Here is a 22,226-nt window from a genome sequence, read left to right as displayed (position 1 = left end):
GTGATTGTGAGAATGCCTGTACGTGATTGAGAAGTAAGCAAGACCTGTGCTCCATTGTGTTGCATGTAAGGGTATGGCTATGTAACCGTGAGGGAGGGAGAAGAAAGAAAGAAAGAAATAACTTGCATTTATATAGCGCCTTTCATGACCTGAGGACGTCCCAAAGTACTTTACAGCCAATGAAGTACTTTTGAAGTGTAGTCACTGTTGTAATGTAGGAAATGCAGCAGCCAATTTGCACACAGCAAGGTCCCACAAACAGCAATGTGATAATGACCAGATAATCTGGAGAGGATGGTAGCAGCACTAAGTGTGAGTGAGGCCTCAAACTTCACCTTCCCATACTCCCTTGATACTCTTGTAGACAATGGTGCCCAAAGGTGGCTATCTCAAAGGGAGTTAAGGACCTGCAATTTCCTGGTCCCCCTCCTATTCAGTTGTTCACTTGTATTAGGTACCAGTTTGTCATGCAACCAGGATAGTAGTCTTGAGCTGTTGTAAGTTGAAGGCCCATACACAGTGGCAGACATCTGCCCAATCTACAGCCCATCCTGTGTAACAATAGCTGACCATCCATCGTTTGATTAGATTGTATAACAGTGATTTGCTGTGTGACACTCTTACAAGATGTTAGTGTGCCAATGGTTTCAGTTGTAAGTTGCAATTGCCCTACTACAATATAGGCACGCACGGTAAGCAATGAAAGAGCTACAAGGTTGTCCAAGGGCTCCGCGAAGATAAGCAGTAAAATTGGAGCAGGTTGATAGCCATCATTTTGCAGCATGCATGCTTGAGCCATCTACGTTATATTGAACGGTTGTGAAGCCTTAACTTGGCACCTCTTTTTAAGGTCTGCCGCCTTCTTCTGTATCGGTTACCAGGTCTTAGTATATGGAAATCGGAAATACCGGCTGCCAAACATGCTTCACTGCTGTCCTCTGAGGCAGGTGCTCTGGAGTGTCAAATAGGGCGCTCCGCCTCCCACTATTTGGTGCAGCAGGATCTCCTCTTCGCCATGTATCAAACAAGGGGTTCAGATTCGACAACACTCCATAACTTAGCAATAGACCCCATTCCCTACTTCCACTCTTGTTTTTCCATCACAGCATTTGGACGGAAATCTTGGCTTGTAGCTACTTACCTTTAAGTGGGCATCCCTTTAAATCCTGGCTGCAGTCCTTCAGCAGCTGGGGCTACACTGGAAATCCTCCCCCCGCCACCCCCCCCCCCCCCACCCCACCGGCCCCTGCATCTCTTTTAGCTAGCTGTCAGCAGGAGTTCCAAACCAGACCAGGAACTCACTCTGTACATCTAATTTGAGGTGGACGTTCCTATTTCAGGTAAGCACAAAGCTCGCAGTCACCGGTCCTCCAGTCCATATATTGGGACCAGAAGATGTAGCCCACAGTGTAACAACACTCTTTCAGGGCACACCATGGTATAATGTTGCAATCTGATGATGGTTGGATGTTCAGTGTGACCCCAGCTCACTTTCATAACGCTGGTGTGAATGTGGTTGGACGGTTTATGTTTTAATCCTTACCCCTACCTACCCCTTGCCTCTCTGTTTACTTTCATTAGGTTCCAGCATTGCTAATACTGCTGGCATCTCAGCTCCTGGAGTGGATTTATTGGTTCCTTTTGTAAAAGGATAAAGACAAAGAAATAGGTGTCCTCGCTCTTACAGATAGCGGGGTAAAAGAGCAGAAGATCTGGAATACCAGAAACAAAGCCTTTCTAAAAGCAACCAACAATTAGGGATGGGCAATAAATGCTGGGCTTTGCCAGTGTCGCCCACATCCCATGAATTAATTTTAAAAAAATCTGTCAGAGTTGTTTTGAGACATTGATGCCTTGCAGAGAAATCATAACTGACATAAAGCTCCCCCCTCGCCCATGCTGTCTGTCCCTTGTTATGTTTAGGGTTCTGTACATCATGTTGATTCCATTCGGTAAAACCATTTGCACCGATTATTCCCATGGACATTCACACATTAACTCATGAAAAATAAGATGATAGATTTGAGATCAAAGTTCAAGTTGTTTGTGATTTTTTTTTTTGAATAAGCGCTAACTCAGTGCGAGAAAGCAATTTGTTTCCTCTTCATTTAACTTTGATGTAAGAGATGACCTGCACAATCTGATGAGCTGAGCTATGAAGTTTAATGGTGCTAATAATGAAAAAATTGTTTGCTTCCTTTCTTCAGCACCTTCTGACAAACCAGAAAACATGACAGTTGTTCAAGATGTGTACTAATAAAGAGTATATCTCTTAGCCATTCATTATAAATAATTACCCTTTGCAAGTTGCAGAATAGAAGAAATTGTTTTAAAGAACTGCAATTCTAATTGGTAAATGTCACCAGCTGCTGCAGTGAATCCATCTAAGTTGTGTATGTTCTTGTAATAATTAGTTACCGTCTCAAGACTGCAGACTGCATGAGAAAATCTATTCTCAAGGTGTGAAACTCCCATATGTCTCCAGGCCTGCGACAGGTAGGCAAGGAGGGGAAAATAGCTGCGGCAACAAAATAGTTTCTGTCTGCTCTTTGATATTAAAAAAAACAACCACAACAAGTCTGTCAATCAGTTTTGGATGAGATTCAGCAAATGAAGGTCAAGGCGACTAACTTCTGCCCACTTTAAAAAAAATTGTAAGTGGTGTCATTTTGGGTGATTGAGATTAATGTGGGCAATGAAAATAGGGTGGTAATAGTAGGGGACTTTAACTTTCCCAACATTGACTGGGATAGCCATAGCATTAGGGGCTTGGATGGAGAGAAATTTGTTGAGTGTATTCAGGAGGAATTTCTCATTCAATATGTGGATGGCCCGACTAGAGAGGGGGCAAAACTTGACCTCCTCTTGGGAAATAAGGAAGGGCAGGTGACAGAAGTGTTAGTGAGGGATCACTTTGGGACCAGTGATCATAATTCCATTAGTTTTAGGATAGCTATGGAGAATGATAGGTCTGGCCCAGAAGTTAAAATTCTAAATTGGGGAAAGGCCAATTTTAATGGTATTAGACAGGAACTTTCAGAAGTTGATTGGGAGAGTCTGTTGGCAGGCAAAGGGACGTCTGGTAAGTGGGAGGCTTTCAAAAGTGTGTTAACCAGGGTTCAGGGTAAGCACATTCCTTATAAAGTGAAGGGCAAGGCTGGTAGAAGTAGGGAACCTTGGATGACTCGGGAGATTGAGGCCCTAGTCAAAAAGAAGAAGGAGGCATATGACATGCATAGGCAGCTGGGATCAAGTGGATCCCTAAAAGAGTATAGAGATTGCCGGAGTAGAGTTAAGAGAGAAATCAGGAGGGCAAAAAGGGGATATGAGATTGCTTTGGCAGATAAGGCAAAGGAGAATCCAAAGAGCTTCTACAAATACATAAAGGGCAAAAGAGTAACTAGGGAGAGAGTAGGACCACTTAAGGATCAACAAGGTCATCTGTGTGCGGAACCACTAGAGATGGGTGAGATCCTAAATGACTATTTCGCATCGGTATTTACGGTTGAGAAAGGCATGGATGTTGGGGAACTTGGGGAAATAAATAGTGATGTCTTGAGGAGTGTACATATTACAGAGAGGGAGGTGCTGGAAGTCTTAACGCGCATCAAGGTAGATAAATCTCCGGGACCTGATGAAATGTATCCCAGGACGTTATGGGAGGTTAGGGAGGAAATGGCGGGTCCCCTAGCAGAGATATTTGAATCATCGACAGCTACAGGTGAGGTGCCTGAAGATTGGAGGGTAGCAAATGTTGTGCCTTTGTTTAAGAAGGGCGGCAGGGAAAATCCTGGGAACTACAGACCGGTGAGCCTGACATCTGTAGTGGGTAAGTTGTTAGAGGGTATTCTGAGAGACAGGATCTACGGGCATTTGGAGAGGCAGGGACTGATTAGGAACAGTCAGCATGGTTTTGTGAGAGGAAAATCATGTCTCACAAATTTGATTGAGTTTTTTGAAGGGGTAACCAAGAAGATAGATGAGGGCTGTGCAGTAGACATGGTCTACATGGACTTTAGCAAAGCCTTTGACAAGGTATCGCATGGTAGGTTGTTACATAAGGTTAAATCTCACGGGATCCAAGGTGAGGTAGCCAATTGGATACAAAATTGAATTGACGGCAGAAGACAGAGGGTGGTTGTCGAGGGTTGTTTTTCAAACTGGAGGCCTGTGACCAGCGGTGTGCCTCAGGGATCGGTGCTGGGTCTGCTGTTATTTGTTATTTATATTAATGATTTGGATGAGAATTTAGGAGGCATGGTTAGTAAGTTTGCAGATGACACCAAGATTGGTGGCATTGTGGACAGTGAAGAAGGTTATCTAGGATTGCAACGGGATCTTGATAAATTGGGCCAGTGGGCCGATGAATGGCAGATGGAGTTTAATTTAGATAAATGTGAGGTGATGCATTTTGGTAGATCAAATCGGGCCAGGACCTACTCCATTAATGGAGGGCGTTGGGGAGAGTTATAGAACAAAGAGATCTAGGAGTACAGATTCATAGCTCCTTGAAAGTGGAGTCACAGTTGGATAGGGTGGTGAAGAAGGCATTCAGCATGCTTGGTTTCATTGGTCAGAACATTGAATGCAGGAGTTGGGATGTCTTGTTGAAGTTGTACAGGGCGTTGGTGAGGCCACACTTGGAGTACTGTGTACAGTTCTGGTCACCCTATTATAGAAAGGATATTATTAAACTAGAAAGAGTGCAGAAAAGATTTACTAGGATGCTACCGGGACTTGATGGTTTGACTTATAGGGAGAGGTTGGATAGGCTGAGACTTTTTTCCCTGGAGAGTAGGAGGTTTAGGGGTGATCTTATAGAAGTCTATAAAATAATGAGGGGCATAGATAAGGTCGATAGTCAAAATCTTTTCCCAAAGGTAGGGGAGTCTATAACGAGGGGGCATAGATTTAAGGTGAGAGGGGAGAGATACAAAAGGGTCCAGAGGGGCAATTTTTTCACTCAAAGGGTGGTGAGTGTCTGGAACGAGCTGCCAGAGGCAGTAGTAGAGGCGGGTACAATTTTGTCTTTTAAAAAGCATTTGGACAGTTACATGGGTAAGATGGGTATAGAGGGATATGGGCCAAGTGCAGGCAATTGGGACTAGCTTAGTGGTATAAACTGGGCGACATGGACATGTTGGGCCGAAGGGCCTGTTTCCATGTTGTCAACTTCTATGATTCTATGATTCTAATAAAATAGTTGCTATTTGAAGTGTCCCTTCCTCAAAGATGTCTATGAGGTTAGTCAGATAGGTTCTTTCCCTTCTGAATCCATATTTACTGCTGTTAATTAAGTTATTATTATATAGGCAATCCTCAAGTTTCCACCTGATAATTGATTCAATTATTTTACACAGGATTGATGTAAGACCAATCGGTCTGTAGTTGCCTAAGTCTGATTTCTCACCCTTTTTGAATATAGACACCATGTCAGCCTGTATCTAGTATTCCCTCATAATGACTCTCGGTGGCTCAATTCTCCTCCCTCGTCTCTCTCAGAAGTCTGGGTATGAATGCCTTCAATCCCTAGTGACTTAATGGTTTTGAGCCCTTTTAGCTGTCCAAGACTTCCATCTCATTTATATCAAAGTCATTGATTTTTCTTAGGCTATCTATGTTTAGGGAGGACATGTTGCTCTGAATAGTTGGAGGTAATATTCGAAGTAATCGTTCAGCATGTTTACAGTCCAGTGCTCCTTCTCTGTTTCGAGTCCATTTGGATCTTTTATGCATCTCACCTCTTCTCTAACTGCCTTCTTACTGTTGTAGTACTCCAAGAATTTCTTAGTGTTTTGTGTTTGCCGCTATGCTTTGTTTTTCTAGGTCTCCCTCGGCTTCTCTCATCATCCCTTTAACACATTTCTACATGTTATATTCATCCCGGTGAACCCAATGCCCTTTCTCCCTGCTGGATTTTATAGAGGTTATTTGTTTCTTTATTTTACTTTTGATTTGTTTGTTGGTCGATTTAGTGTCATGCCTATTCAGTCTGACCATGCTGGTTGTAGGAATGCACTTTTATGCCACATGTTGAACATTATGGTCCTGAAAACTATCATGGTATGTTCCCAGCATAACTGCTGTGATCATGCCCACTGGTGCCCTCCAGCCAGAATTTGCAGAGGCCATGGGATTTGCTTGGGGCAGGCAGTGACAAGTGCCATCTCCATCAAGGTGTATCTCCGTCACCCACCTGCCCCATGCGTCTCAATAAATCTGGCGCCTGCCCATCCGTTGCATAGCAAAAGGGTGCTTAGTCCACCCCTCCCCCTCCACGACCCCAGCCATGTAACCTTCAGTGACAGTGCCACATAGTGACTCATTCTTTGTACATCAAATAACATCGAAACTACAGCACAGAAACAGGCCATTTGGCCCAACTGGTCTATGCCGGCCCTTATGCTCCACACAAGCCTCCTCGCTCCCTACTTAATCTAACCCTATCAGCTTCTATTCCTTTCTCCCTCATGTGCTTATCTAGCTTCCCCTTCAATGCATCAATGCTATTTGCCTCAACTGCTCCTTATGGTAGTGCATTCCACATTCTTACCACTCTTTGGGTAAAGAAGTTTCTCCTGAATTCCCCATTGGATTTATTAGCAACATTTTATATTTATGACCTCTAGTTTTGGACTAGAGGTCCAATCAGGAACTGTTGGGTATCACGGTCAAGATCCACAGACTACCACTGTATGTGACTGTCCTACAAATTTACTATATGAAGTGGGGTGATTGATTCTGTGATCCCGCACTTCCGGCAGGGTATAGTACTCGCATGAAGTGCAGCTCAGGAAATTATTGCACAGGTGCTCCCTGGGAACACCAGGACCTGGAATTACCCTGAACATATGTGGTATACCTTATACTAGGTTGGTTTCTTTGTAAGTAATTCCCAGGTTTCTAATTGTGTTGATCTTGAACAGTCTGTAAAGGGACATGATTATTACCAACTGCCTACACTAAAAGGGGAGCTGAAAGGTTGTCTGTCTTTCTGCTGAGTAAAGCTGCAGGAAGTCAAGTAAATTATTTAAAATGGGACTGTCACAAAATTGCCTTTCCCTTAACACATGATGGGTCAACCAAGGTGCACAAGGTTCTATTTAAAGAGGTCCTTATTCTTGAAGAGAAAACAAAACAGCCACATGGTTTTTCTTTAGCAAAATTGCAAGTTTTGACACAGAGTGCGTCATTACCTCCAAGTTTTTGCCAAATGAACAAGAAAAGGACTTGAAATTTTCAAAAGATTTTTTTTAATTTTGAGAACTGTTGAATTATTTTTCATACATAAATGCACTTTAATGAATTAAGAAAAAAAAACTTTGTTGCATCAACACTTTTTTAATTTAGGAAGTTATTTTTATATGAAGTTCCTACCCTCAGTTATAACTTCACCACACAAGGAAGAACTGCAGTGACCAAGCTTAGATAAAGTTGACTGAGTCATGTTCAATTCCCTGTCACCAGCATGGCCCAGCTAGATGAAATCACAATTGAAGGTAGCATCTCATCCAATACATAGGTATCGGCCCCGATACTAGCAGGGAGAATACAGGGGAGCGCGGTAGCATGGGGAAAACCTGGGGGACGTGGAGGTCCTGCCGAATTTACTGACAGGACCCCATTATAATTTTTTTCTTCCGTTTCCCGCCTGGCAGCTGGTCAAATTGACAGGCTGGCCAGCTACCGGGCAAGAAACCAGCAGCAGGAGGCCGCAGCCGGGGACCCTTGGGGACGGTCCCCGGCGATCAGGAGGGTGGGAGCTAGAGATTGGGGCCTGGCGGGGGGCGGGGTGGGGAGTGGTGAAGAGAAAGGTCATCGTGGGAAGTCTGCGAGTGCTGTAAAAGGCACTTACCTTCTTGAGCCAGCAGTTCCCACCTCCCTCTCACTGCCGGGCTTCTTGGGAAACCTGCATGGTAACGGTTAAATTTAAATTAGGCTCCGGATTGCATTGTGGGAGCCTGATTTAAATATGTTAATAAAGTGTCCCGCCTCTCCAAGACGGGACACTGTCATACCTCGAGCATCACACGGTTTGGACGTATTTGCAGCGGGTTGGGGATACATTCCCCATTTTAAAATTTTGAACCCCCCCTCCCGCTCGTCGTGGGGGCGGCGGTTAATATCGAAGCCATCGTTTCTGTTTTATTGTCCTTTGCAATGTCCCTTCAAAGATCGTATCTTTCATCATCCTTGTCCTATTAGGAACATAACCCTTATTGACTGAACCTTGATCAATCAGTCAGCTCTTAGCTTCAGACTTCAGCACATAAACTAGGTTAGCACATCAGTGCAGTGATGAGGGACTACTATATTTTCAAAGGTGCCACCTTATGGTGAGAGTCAAATCGAAGCCATGTCTGTCTGTTCGGTTTGATATTAAAGATCCCATGGCATGCTGAAGAAGACTGAGGAGTTCTCCAGGTGTCCTCACAACTCTCTCTCAAACCAACAAAAAAACTCAGATTAAGTGACCATTTATTCATTTGCTGTTTGTGGGTTTTGCTGGTTGCAAATTGGCTGCCACGTTTGCAAAAAGACAACAGTGGCTACATTTAAAAAGTACCTAATTGGCTCTGAAGCACTTTGGGACATCCTGAGGATGCGATAAGGCAATGTATAAATTCAAGTTCTTTCTTTCTTTTCCAACCATTTCTTATGTCGCCAGTCATTTGGCTTTCATGTTCCAATAATTAATGTTTTTCACTTCCTTCAGTGTCATTAGTTTTGTTTTGGTAATTTCAACATTTTGTGAGACACGTTGAGCCATCGATGGAAGAAAACTACTCATATTGAAATGATTCTTTCATTTTGACTCAAATGAAGACCTTTCCCTCGAGTTGCTCACAGGAGTGACAAAGTTGCTACAAATATCGTGTTTTGCACTCGCAGTGAATTTTTTGCTCAAATAAACCACAGCAATGTGTACCAAAGTAGTTAAGGCATAGCTATTATTAGGAAGCTGGAGAACTTATTTTAATATTAACGATGAGCAGTAAAGTGGGGTAATCCCATGTAGAGAATTCCAACAGTTTTCCTATGTTTACCTCAATTCTCCGTTGGCCATAAAAGGACTGATTCCTCTAGGGGTAGCACTCGCAGGAGGGCAATTGTTGGGAAATCGGGGGTCCGTTGCCCCTGATTTTTCATCCATTCATTTAAACAGATGAAAACTCAGGGACCGCGGGCCCAGGAGGTCCCAACTAGCACATCCTGCAAGCACAGCACCTCGCTGGGAGTGCCCGATTGGGGAGTGAGCCCTGCAATCTTGTGATTAAATATTCCTGTCAGAGATTGTGTTCAGCTTTACTGTGATGAAGGGCGTTCCTGCCATCTACATTGGCGCAGGTTGGAATCTCGGGGTTATTCCCTTGCCATAGTTGACCGTTGTTCAGTTTTCAACATGACCATCAGGTGAAGCACCTTGAAACAGCAGATCATACATGCCAAGAGCAAGAAAAACTGGTGCAGTCGGCATCTCAATGTTATTGCTTCTGCTTTGTGCCAGTTATGAGGGTGGTCGTGGAGTAATCCATGGCCTGGACCTTCTCACATGGATGATGGAAATTGGAATGAGTTGAGTTTCCCCCATGCAGAGGAAAAAATAGGGAAATGAGGAATGCAAATAAAGATCCAACAAGATAAATCAAATTGATGAGACATTTCTCTTTATCTATTTAATTCTAGCAACCTGGAATGGACCTAGCAGACACCTACATCACATTTGTGCGGCAGAACCAGGACATACTTCGTGACAAGGTCAATGAGGAAATGTATATAGAAAATTTGTTTGATGTAAGTATCTACCCTTGCAAGGCATGCTGAGAAAGAGCACAAGGAATACTTTCTTGAGAGGGATAAGTAGCATTTTGAAACCCAGCGTCCTGCTTGATGTTAAATGTTGATACGGATTTCCTTACTGACCCCCCTCTGTTTTGTGTGTGGGGATGCTCTCCAATGACGTACCTCCAGAACTGAGGCTGTGTTACATCAGTAACTGTTTTAATTTTTGTTATTATTTTGTGCTTTTTTTCATGGTAGTTCTCTGCAGATAATGAGCAAGCAGCAGCAAACTTGTGTGCAGATCTCCTCACAAGACACCACAGCACTGTACAATTTCCAGCTTATTGTGTATGTAATATAGATTCCAAAACTGGTGTTCCGTTGGTGGAGAATGATCCTGTGGTATATCGAGTGTAGCAACTAGATTGTCGACATTGTTTTAAAATAATTTGTCCCAGTCAGTGGTGTTAAGTGAACAAGTCATCTCTTACATATCATCTTTTTTCATATTCATTTTCTTCACTTTAATCTTGTTGAGTCACACACTGGCTTGTTAGTCTAATGGATTTTACTATTAAAGGAGCTTGAATTGTCCCACCTTTCAAAGGTGTGGCTAAATATTAAAAAGAGAACTTTTCTGGCTCCCAAACTATGGAGAGAGAGAAAAAACATTTTCATCGATTGACATCTATTTGTTGTTTGGTCTCAGTATCAACCACATGGAACATATCATAAGGTTATGGATAGATTTGGATGAAGAAGGCACATCAGCCCACTTGATCACATCCTTCCAGTACACCAACTCTATCACCTTACTTATTACAGCATCTAGCTGTTCCTTAAATGGGTTCAGTGTCCAGTGTGTAAGAAGCCAACAGGAAATATATGCCTGTTTTACACAGACACGATGCGCATGTTTTATTCAGCAGCCTTTTAGCAGTCATGGAAGAGATGGGACTTTAGCTGATGTATTTTGTGAGACGCATGTTAATGCCGCGGGTTCCTGCCCCGAAGGTCTCGCGCAGCAGGTGGCAAGCCCAAAGTAAATACCGGATTCGGTAAGGCCGGCTGCCGTGAAGACCCATTTTCTACCAGAATTTCCCAGTTGCTGGCCTTAGGGAAGCCAGCAGATTTACTTTGGGATCGTCAGAGGCTGCGTGCGACTTGCCCTTCAGGAGCCAGCGACACTAGCAAGGCGCTTAACCCAATTTAAGAGCAGCTTTCCATCTTCTCATCCTTGTTTTCAAATCCCTCCATGGCCTCGCCCGTCCCTATCTCTGTAACCTCCTCCAGCCCTACAACCGTCCAAGATCTCTGCACTCCTCCTATTCTCGCCTCTTGCACATCCCCAATTTTCATTGCTCCTCCATTGGTAGCCGTGCCTTAGCTGCCTAGGCCCAAAGCTCTGGAATTCCCTCCCTAAACCTCTCCACCTCTCTAGCTCTTTCTCCTCCTTTAAGACGCTCCTTAAAACCTACCTCTTTGACCACCTGTCCTAATATCGCCTTATGTGGCTCAGTGTCAAATTTTGTTTGATAACACTCCTCTGAAGCGTCTTGGGACATTTTACTCCGTTAAAGGTGCTCTATTAATATAACTTGTTATTGTTGTCCATCTGCACTGGATTTGAGCTGCTCAGATCATTCATTGACAGTCTCCCTAATCTTGCTGCATGTTTTGAAGACATCTTCTTTTGAGGATATTTTCTTAAAGTTACTTCAAGGGAGATCTTTTTGCTTACTCTCCTCTACATACCATGGGAAATGATCTGAATACAGTCCCCTTGAACAGCACAACATGTCATCTCACTGTGTGATTGTCCACTTTCTCATATCCTGTACACTGACCCATACCACTGATCTAAAGTTGTTTTTCTCCCACCATTGGCATTTGGCCACTGGTGTTTTGCTACTTAAACTGTGAAACAGATGGTTTTCACAATAGATTGTTTTTTTTAGCAGGCGGGCACAAGATTTAGTAATTTAGTTGCGTGTTTCCAGTAATTTCAGTGAAAATGTATATTTTAATTTAACTGGTTTCTAAGTCCTGGCCCTAAAATGGATGTAAATTTGCCTTTGCCAGTGACTGCACATATTCATTACTTTGCATCATGTACATCCCATTAAAAGTTTCAAAGAGGTACAACAAAGCATTTCCTCAAAACACCAAGGGGGTAATTTTGACTTTGTGCAATAGTATAAAATGGATAATAGCGAGTCGACAGCCCGTTTTACATCTCTCCGGATTTTCATTTCCATTGACTTCATGAGCTGCTAATTCGCTATCACCTGTTTTACACAAAGGTCCAAAGTCAAAATTAGCCCCCAAAAGTTTCAAAAATCCATGATGACTGAAGTACTGATATCTGATGGGCCACAAAGTATTCACAGGCATTGTACTTATCTTCATCATGCTTTCATTGTCTGGAAGTAGTATGGACTATCAGACCATACTAGATATCTTTTATATCTTTTATCTTCAGTGACAGCAGAAGATAGGTTTTCATAAGCTCACATATGTTGTCCCTCTTTGAAGTTATTGCTGCTTGTTTCCTAAAATACCTGTCTTGAAAGAAGCCACTAGTTTCTTCCAGGAGCATCACTGAGTTGTAGACCTTAATGAAGCCCCCTCTTTAACTCCAGCTATTGAGATAATGTTGTACTGTCATTGGCCTGCTCCTCAATTCTGACTTATGTTGGTTTTGGAGTTCTAACTGACTTCAGAAATCACTATTGTATTGTTCTTTCCTAACCATCATAGGGCAGAAGTGGAGTGGGTGCTTTGCTGTGTTTATGTTTGTAGTGTACTCCAGTAACTATGCCAGATGCTATCAAGGGATATCCTGTTAAGGTGGTAACTACTACAAGGGCGTTAAAACATTTCACCATGGGGATATCAGTAAAGTTGCTACTTGGAGCAATGTGCATATATTTATTAAGTACAATTCTATTTACCATAAGGGACATTTAAGCAAACACAATTCTGAATTTTCCAGATGCAGTCTGAGATGAATTTCACAGTATCAGAATCTTCTATTCCTTTGGGAAGTTTCAGAAACACAATGTCATGCCTCCCTTGAGCTCCTTTCAACATTACTGACGTAAAATCCAGGTTGCCATTAGTCAACCTTCTCAGCTTCTTCTCTGCCTCAAAATGCACCTCTCTGTTTCAACTTACTTGTCAGTAATGTTGGTGAGTTTGAAGTTAATTTAGTGCACTGATTTCAGAACTGACTGCTTCTAGTATTGCTTCCTTTGTGGATAGTACTTAGCAAAACCAGCCAGTATTTTCAGGTGGAGTAGGAGAATAAGACCGTTTAAAGGGATTGGCTTCTTCAAAGAATTAGAGAAGTCTGTGGAAGCTTCATCACCAGGCACTGTAAATTAAAACAATCCACGAAGGGATTGTGTTATGTACAGTTTTTAAACCTCATTTATGATGGGAGTTGCTTGTCATGAACATATGCAGGAGCTAAATAGATCAAGTGAAAATAATCACTTCAGTTGCAGTAAAAGTGGAAAAAAAGACATGAGGCAAGAATTGGACTGGTGGCAGCCATGTTTTCTCACAACATTTTTTTCTCCCTCCTGTTGAAACTCCCTCGCAGAACATGGACATGAGACAGTTTTAACAGCAAGGAAAAAGAAGCTCCACAATCCTCACAGCCAGTTTAAGCTATATTTATTTAGCTTCATGTTAGTTGGTTGAGAATAGAAGCTAGGGTAGCTCTTCTGTTGTGTTTTGTGTATTTTAATTATTGTTGTCATTTAAGCTAAGGTTTAGATTATCACACAATAGTCAAATCAGGACTGAGTGATTGTCGCACTGAGCACGTGCACATACAATATGATAGGCATTCCAGTGCACATTCAGAAAACACCAGGTTGCGTAGCTTCTTCTGTCTTAAGCAGCCGCATTCATGTGTGGTCTATGGAGGAGGCCATCATTTAGAGAATGAGAATTCCATCGCTATAGGTGAGTTATGTACCTTTATCAATGAAAATTGCATTCTGCAGGATTTTCTTATCTTTGGGCAGTTGATATTACTGCCATTAGGAAACAGTTCTGATCTTTGTAACAGTCGCTTTCCTCTACTGCTGATTAAACTAATACGGTTCATTTTGATCCTGATTTTCTGGTTATTAGAATCAGTAACCAGGAAATGGGGAAGGGTGAATATCATATACACTGACCTAATTCTCCAATCCGGAAGTAGAAACTCCAAAAATTTTACCCTAATATTTACTGGTAATATTTATGGGTTTCTTCTTGCCGATTTTCTCACTGCCTCTCCTCTCCAGAAGCCATCAACACCTTGTTGAATTATAGTTCCTTAGATAACAGTCTGATGTTTCACCCAGGTGACCATTATTGATTTGTGAGTTTTGGCTGGCTATTTTACCATGGAAGGCATCACAACCCAGATGTTGTCCTCACCTGACATCCCCACATGCACATTTCAGTGGAAGTCACTGAACGGTGACCAGAAATCAGTACTTCAACCATCTTAGATTCTAGAATCGTTTTCAGCCTTTTGAACTTTCAGCTTTCTTCTACTTCTTTCAAACATTAATGGAACGTATGTAATAAATCGGATAGCCAGGTGGTGAAGGATAGGATACTAGAGCCTGATCTTCAGTTGCTTCCAAACCTTTATTCACAGGTATCAACATTGCCCACAGTGCACCCCCTAGATAAGCTCTCATATAAATGGATATGAGAGTCCCCAATTGATACGCACCACCTGAATACAATTAACACTAATTGATATAAATCATATGGATACAATTAACAACGTACACAATGCAAAATCATCGGCCAGTTCAGGCACCAGTGGGAAGCCTGACGCATTTTCCCCTCCTTAACACGGAGCTGCCGAGGCCAATTGTAGCACTCCTATCATTGCTCTGGCTGACGTCAACTAACTCAACACGGCCTGAGAATCAAACCTGACTACTGCCCAGCCTGTGTGGCTCAGCTACTCACTGGCGGAACTCACTGCCCATAGGGGGAGATTCAGGTGGTTATTATATCACAGTCATGGGGAACTCTGTGGTACTGTAGGTTAACACATTGTCCCTTACCCTCTTACACCTGGATTTAAATCCACCCCAGGCTGATGGTATGAATGTCTCCTACACCAGCTTTTCCAAATGGCTCAGTGAGTTTATCCAATTAGCAGCTGGACTATACCGGCCAGGAAGGTTACAGGTACAGGCGAGGACAGGATCGGTTTCAGCTGTGATGCCCTCTGCAATAAAATATCCTGCCACCACTTGCTGCCAAGGCTCGCATGTAATAGCTGTCACTTGGACAAGCAGTCAATATCCTAGCAAGGAGCAGGTGCCTGTTAGGAGAGCAGGGGAGAAAATAGCTAAGGAAAAGCAAAGCCTTCATCTCGACACAAAATGAGTTTAGGTGGACCCCACTAACAACGTAAACTGTCCACAATTGTGAACAAATTTGAACCTCACTCAAGGGTAATGATAGCTGATGGGAGAATATGCAGTGATGCAGTCGGAGATGCTCTTCTGAGGTTGGAGTTCAAACACGTTGCTGGGACAACACGCCTATCCTAAGTAGCCAGCCAGTGGCCATATTATAGCTGGCCTGGGAGTCTTCAACACTCGTACTATGCACCAAAAATTAAACAAGTGTCCCAGTTCTGGGCACTAATATCTTTCACTTTGATGAGACAAATATATCCTTTGACGACGGGAAGCTCCTGTTTTCCATAAGGCCTGTACTGCAATGATACAGGTTAAATGATATGTGTGTTTAAGTAATTGCTTCAAGTGCAACATTGAATCCATTAGACTAATAGCTCCATTTGTATGTCTTTACTTTAATAGGTATGTTCTTTCATGAAAGCTTCCACTCATTTATTATGGCAATTTATTTAAATACGTGCGTCATTGCAAATGTTTTGATAACAGCAATTCACAACCATCCCTGCAACATGCTGGCTGTACTGTGTGCAAGGTTCTGTAGCAGTCTTGAACCAGATAAGTCTTGTTGATAGTTCTGTCTGTCAGAATATGGGCGACCAAAGTGAAACTTATCTCTCGTGCCAACTTTTTTTTTTAAGACTGAACTAGGCAGTTGTAACGGAAGTATTGTCAGCTGTTTCAAGCGGACTCATTGCTAATATGTGCGAAGAGAATGATTTTTCTGGAAGTGGTGATGCCCTGCAGGGGTAGAATAATTAGCATTCATCCAGCTGGCACTTCAGAAGACACCAAACCCACATTAGCAACTCCAACTTGGGTTTGGTATTTTCACTGAATCCTGTTGGCATATGCTTCATCTCTCCAGTGCTTTATTTTTGTCTTGTGTTGCAATTTGTTAAGAGCTAAATCCTCAAGAGGCAGACTGGCTGAACGCATCAAGAAAACTAGAATAGAATTAGCGTTTCCTAATCGTGACTGACAAAAACCGTTAAGCACATAACTTCCGCGAAAAGCTGTTTTATCCACTTAACACTGTTATCCGTTTAGGAGCTTTATCACACCTTGTATCGTTTGTTAGACAGCATCTTTATGCGAGAAAAGTGCTTATTTATCAAATGATCTGATTAAGTGTGTTCGACTGTATATTCAAGCTGTGGTAATGTCAGTTTTATGCTCCCAATTGATCCAAAAGATAATGAAATGCTCAGAATTGAAATCTCATTAAAATGGTTAGCTGCCATGCTGAGTTCCTGATCTTGGCTGTACCATTGGGAGTGGTGCCAAGCAGAAGCTGGACAATTCCTCAGGCCTCTGGTTTGCAACTCCGAGCATCATTTGGTGCTTCCACAGTTCGAATTGTGGGAGAGCCACATATGTCCGCCAGCTCCCCGCTTTTAAATCGCTAAAACGGCTTGAAAGACTGTTGAATGAATTTAGCCAAGAGATAGCAGAAGCTGTAACCACAATTCCTCGATCATTCTTAGATGTGCAAATTGTGCCAGAGGACAAGAGAGTTACTAGTATAACACTTCTGTTCAAGAAGGGAAAGAAGAATAAACTGGGTAATTGTAGACCTGTTAGTCTAACATCAGTTAAGGGCAAACTCTCAGATCCATAAATCCAGATAAAATTAGTGAGCATTTAGAAATGCATGGGCTAATCAAGGACAGCTGGCATGGATTTGTTTAAAACAAGTTATGTTTGAAAAGTGTAATAGTTTATTGAAGTGACTGATTAAATAGATAAAGGGAATGTAGTAGATGTGGTATATGGATTTTCAGAAGGCATTCAATAAGGTGTCACATAGGAGGCTTGTGACCAAAAAACAAAGATGTGTGGTATAAGAGGAAATGTATCAGCATGGATAGAACGTTGGTTGATAGGTAACAAATAGTTAAAATAAATGAGCGTTAAAAACAAAAAAAAGGCTTGCATTTATATAGCACCTTTCACAACCTCAGGATGTCCCAAAGTGCTTTACAGCCAATGAAGTACTTTTGAAGTGTAGTTACTGTTGTAGTGTAGGAAACATGGCAGCCAATTTGCGCACAGCAAACTCCCACAAACAGATCGTCTGTTATAGGTGTTGGTTGAGGGATAAATATCGGCCAGGACACTGGGAAAACTCTTCTGTTCTTCTTTGAATAGCGCCATGCGATCTTTTACATTCACCTGAGAAGGCAGATCGGGCCTCAGTTTAACATCTCATCTGAAAGACAGCACCTCCGACAATGCAGCACTCCCTCAATACTGCCCAGAAGTGCCAGCCTAGAATTATGTGCTCAAGTCTTTGGCTTGGGTCTTCAACCCACAACCTTCAGAGGCAAATGTAAGGAGTCGCACAACACCAGGTTATAGTCCAACAGCTTTATTTGAAATCACAAGCTTTCGGAGCTTTGCTCCTTCGTCAGGTGAAGTCTGGCGAAGTCTGACGAAGGAGCAAAGCTCCGAAAGCTTGTGATTTCAAATAAAGCTGTTGGACTATAACCTGGTGTTGTGCGACTCCTTACATTTGTCCACCCCAGTCCATCACCGGCATCTCCACATCATGGCTACTTCAGAGGCAAGGTTGACAATAAAGTACTGCTCAAATTGAAGAAGGGTTGACAGTGGTGAACCTCAGGATCCAGTGCTAGGTTTGTTCCCTGTTTACATAGATGATTTGGATTGGGGCATAGGAAGCACAATCTTGAATTTGCTGATGACACAGAAGTGAGGAGGATTCTAAAAGACTTCAGAATGGGTGACCAGGTAGTAGCTGCAATTTGATGTGGGGAACTGCGAGGTAATACTTTTTTGGGTGGAAAAACAAAAAAATGGGAATTTACACTCAAAGGAAAGACACTGAAGGATGTGGATGAAGAGAGAGATCTTGGAGTTCAAATATATAATTCCCTGAAAGTGTGAATCCAGGTAGATAGAGGTATAAAAAGGCCAATAGCATTTTGGGTTTTATAAATAGTGTCTTAAGAAATAAGAGAGAAATTTATACAAGGCATTGGTTAGGCCACATTGAGAGTACTGTGAGTGCCCTATTATAGAAGGATGTTAAAGCCATAGAGTGCATACGATATATGGATATCAGGATAATGCCAGGGATGGGAAACTATAGTTATCAGCAGAGACTTGAGGTATTGGGACTATTTCCACTGGAACAGATTTAATGGAGGTTTTAATATTATTCAGGGTTTCAATAGGGTACACAGAGAAAGACCAGTTCCTCTGGTTGGGGAGTCAGTGATGAGGAGTCATCAATTTGAAATTGTCACTAAGAGTGAGGAGAGAGTTTAGGAAAAATGTCTTTACTCAAGAATGTTGTTGGAGCATGGAATGTTTCGCCACAGGAAGTGGTTGAGGTAGAGACCATTTATATTTTAAGGGAAAATTGGATAAATATTTGAAGAGGAGAGAGACAGGGCAGTGGGATTAGTTTTGGATTGTTCTCGCAAAGAGCCATGACAGATACGATGGGCCAAATGGCCTCCTTCTGTGCTGTAAACTTTTATATTTCTATGGCAGAATCACAGACCCACATTTTTGTGCATCTACGATTCTGCCATCGAAGTAAGGAAGCCGATTTCAGTAACATGCACACAAATGCAGCCCTCCCACAACTGAAACTATAGAAGCACCAAATGTAAAAGTGCTTTGGAAGAAGCCTGAAATTCTGCTTGCACTATAAGTCAGCAATTGAACGAAGGCAAGGGGTAAAAATAATCATTAAAATACAAAGTGTTGGCTCTCCTCATCAGTGCAATTGAATGAAATAATTGGGATGATTTAATATTTTTCACATGATTATAAAATTAAAACAATTATTTTCATAGCTTTTTTTTAATATTTGGCTCTTGCCGCTTGAAAACAGATAAGGATTGCGCATTACACCAGTTTACCAAAGCTGGTTTATGAGTGTGTAATGCCAGTCATTGCTGGGCACCACTGTAGTTCCTCACATGAACATGAGTAGCACATGGTCATTGGTGCAGGATGATTTTCTGAGGCATGCCTTGTGGATCAAAATTGAAAGTAATATTCCACTACTGTGATTAATATGCAAAGTCCTGTATCGCCCTAAATCAAACATCCTGATTTTCAACAGTCCATTTCAGGAACGCACTAGCAGAGCCATTACTTTGACCCACTGCTGTCTCTACGGTTCATTCACAGCAGTGTGTGGGTGTCTAATCAGCTTGTAATAAAGTCGACATATGTCTGTGCTTTTCTGGGAACAGTGCTATGTTGATGTTTAGGTTCATTCTGCAACACTGTACGGAGCTGGTGGGGGGAGGGGGGCTGGTGGGTAAAGAACTGCTGGCAAGCAATAAACACATGATTATTGGTTTTATTTTGCACTTCAGTGAATCATCACTTATCTCTGAAGTGAATAAAAGGCAGTTAGACAGACTAAGTAGGAAATACATGGCAGGGTCGATTGAACACAGCCATGATGTGAGTACTTTACACCAGGCCCAATAATTGGATAAACGTCATAGGTCCAATTTTCCTCACCTTTTCCCCTGGAAGATGCCTGTTCCTTAGGCACAGTTGTCAAAGAAGCAAGGTGTTGGGGGGGCGGGGGGCAGGGGGGAATAGAGATCATTACCCTAGGTCTCCTCCCCCTTTACAACATCCACAGATTTCTGGGGCTTTCCCCAAGGGCAGAGTAAAATGGTAGATAATATTCCACTGCCATGAATTACATGCAGAGGCACAGGCCTTCCACCTCAATTTCCTGTCATTGCAGTCTAGGGGTACTCAGATATAGGGGGTGTCCCAAGAACATGGGCCTTGTGCCAGAACTCCATCAGCTTGGAGGACTGAGGGGGACTGGCAAAAAGATGAATAGGATCATAAAGGCAAGGTCAGACATTCTTTCAAATGTCCCATAGGATTTCTGGGCCTTGGAGTTAGACGTCTCCGTGCAGTGCAGGCCTTTCAGACTGTAGGGTTGCCAACCCTCCAGGATTGTCCTGGAGTCTCCAGGAATTAGAGATTAATCTCCTGGACACTGCTGTGAACAGTTCCTTTGGAGTCTTTCATTTATTAGTTATAAAAATATTGGAGATGTGGGATCGAAGGCTGTTTGACCCTCAGTGAAGAATCATCCAGTTAGCTAACTAAGAGTCTGTTCACTTTCCAATTGGCATGGGAAGGCGATACGCCACAAGGATGGACATGTCGGGTGACCAATAGTGGGAGCGGGACGGTTGGAGGCGAGAGGTCATGTGATGAAACCTCCAGGAAAACGTTTTCAATGTTCCATCGGTGAAATGACTACCTATTGTCTTGTGCCCAAGAAGTGAGTGCCATTGTCACAGCGCCAACAAAAATTGCATACAATGGACATTATCCAATGGATCTATTCCAGCAGAAAAATGCAGTGAAACTCATTTACCATCATTTATCATCATTAATAAGTTTACAGCTTAACTCATTACAGTAATGCAAAAACCCCCCAAACCCATTTGTTCATGCACCCATGTTTCTATCCAAGTATTAAGATCCTTTCAACAATGCCATAATCATAAAGCTTTCTTTGTTAAAGCATCCCAGCCAACCATGACTAAAATGAATTGAACAATAAATATATATCAGTCTGTTCACACTCGCCTTGGTGTGAATTACTCTATCATCGACCCAATGAAAACATTAACATATGAATAGCCTTGACCAGTGAGCAAATCCTTTAATCCCTTCACACCTGTTCTGTAGTATTTCTGTGACCCTCTTTCACACCTCCTGATTTACCATCTGATTTTGTTTCTAATGTTTTCTGTTTTAAAAAAAAATTCAGAAGCCAACTTATTGCCTAGTCCTTTTGATTATCAAAGCACTTTCAAGTGAAGCTGTTATTATATATTTATATATATATATATCCACCATATTATTTTGTAATTTCATCATCTGCTCCTGGTTGTCATTTGATGAAGCCATGCTGATTATGTCATCGTCGTTAGCCCTTCAATTTCAGCATTGTGCCGCATCAGTGGCATAGAACGCACTGCCCATTGACATCTGTCATGACAGCTGCTGCTGGTCAAAGGTAGGATATCAAACAGAATAAAGCATCTCCATGGACTTTATATATCCACATATATATGCCCTAAGAAGTAAAATGGCTGTAATCTCATCTTAATCGATTTATAAACTGCTTGACATTCAGTCTTACAGTTTATGAAATTAACTGAACTCTTCAGTGAGATTACAGTGGTGTATTGATTGAGGTTCCCATTATTTCCTGCATAATTCATGTTAGTCATACAGGGATAGAATTTCCTTAGGGGTCCCCCGATCTCTTGCCATGACCTCGGCGGAACAGCAGCGGGAACCCCGGAAAAACATCCCAAGTTATGGCAGGAGATCGGGAGAACCGCTGTGGAAATTACTGGTGACGATGTTTCTGTAATCAACTGCAGGTTATATCTCCAACGAACTGCAATAATGGCATTAAAACGCTTTTTAAACACTTCTGCAAACATCGTACCTCACAGCTACAAGGAACTAAAGTACCACAAAGTAATCTCAACTTCTGCTCACCCAGTTACCATCGTTGCTACTGATCAGGAAAGAGACAATTTTACACCAGTCGTGAATGGTGGTGGACAATTAAACAACTAACGGGAAGAGGAGGCTCTGTAAATATCCCCATCCTCAATGATGGCGGAGTCCAGCACGTGAGTGCAAAAGACAAGGCTGAAGCGTTTGCAACCATCTTCAGCCAGAAGTGCCGAGTGGATGATCCATCTCGGCCTCCTCCCGATATCCCCACCATCACAGAAGCCAGTCTTCAGCCAATTCAATTCACTCCACGTGATATCAAGAAACGGCTGAGTGCACTGAATACAGCAAAGGCTATGGGCCCCAACAACATCCCGGCTGTAGACTTGTGCTCTAGAACTAGCTGCGCCTCTAGGCAAGCTGTTCCAGTACAGCTACATCACTGGCATCTACCCGACAATGTGGAAAATTGCCCAGGTATGTCCTGTCCACAAA

At 42.4% G+C, this 22,226-nt stretch overlaps 1 protein-coding gene across 3 annotated transcripts in view; it reads left to right on the top strand.

Annotated features, from left to right (window-relative positions):
• Positions 1–22,226, top strand: part of cadps2 (Ca++-dependent secretion activator 2) — a 603,629-nt gene that overhangs the window by 550,294 nt on the left and 31,109 nt on the right. For all 3 annotated transcript variants that reach the window (XM_067999803.1, XM_067999802.1, XM_067999801.1), the window contains one exon: positions 9,688–9,795. In XM_067999803.1, coding sequence (XP_067855904.1) covers positions 9,688–9,795 — 108 coding nt within the window. The remainder of the gene's footprint in view (positions 1–9,687; positions 9,796–22,226) is intronic.

Source organism: Heptranchias perlo, chromosome 18 (assembly GCF_035084215.1).
Source record: "Heptranchias perlo isolate sHepPer1 chromosome 18, sHepPer1.hap1, whole genome shotgun sequence".
In the NCBI taxonomy this organism is placed as follows: Eukaryota; Metazoa; Chordata; class Chondrichthyes; order Hexanchiformes; family Hexanchidae; genus Heptranchias; species Heptranchias perlo.
This window is presented reverse-complemented; position numbering and strand designations above follow the sequence as displayed.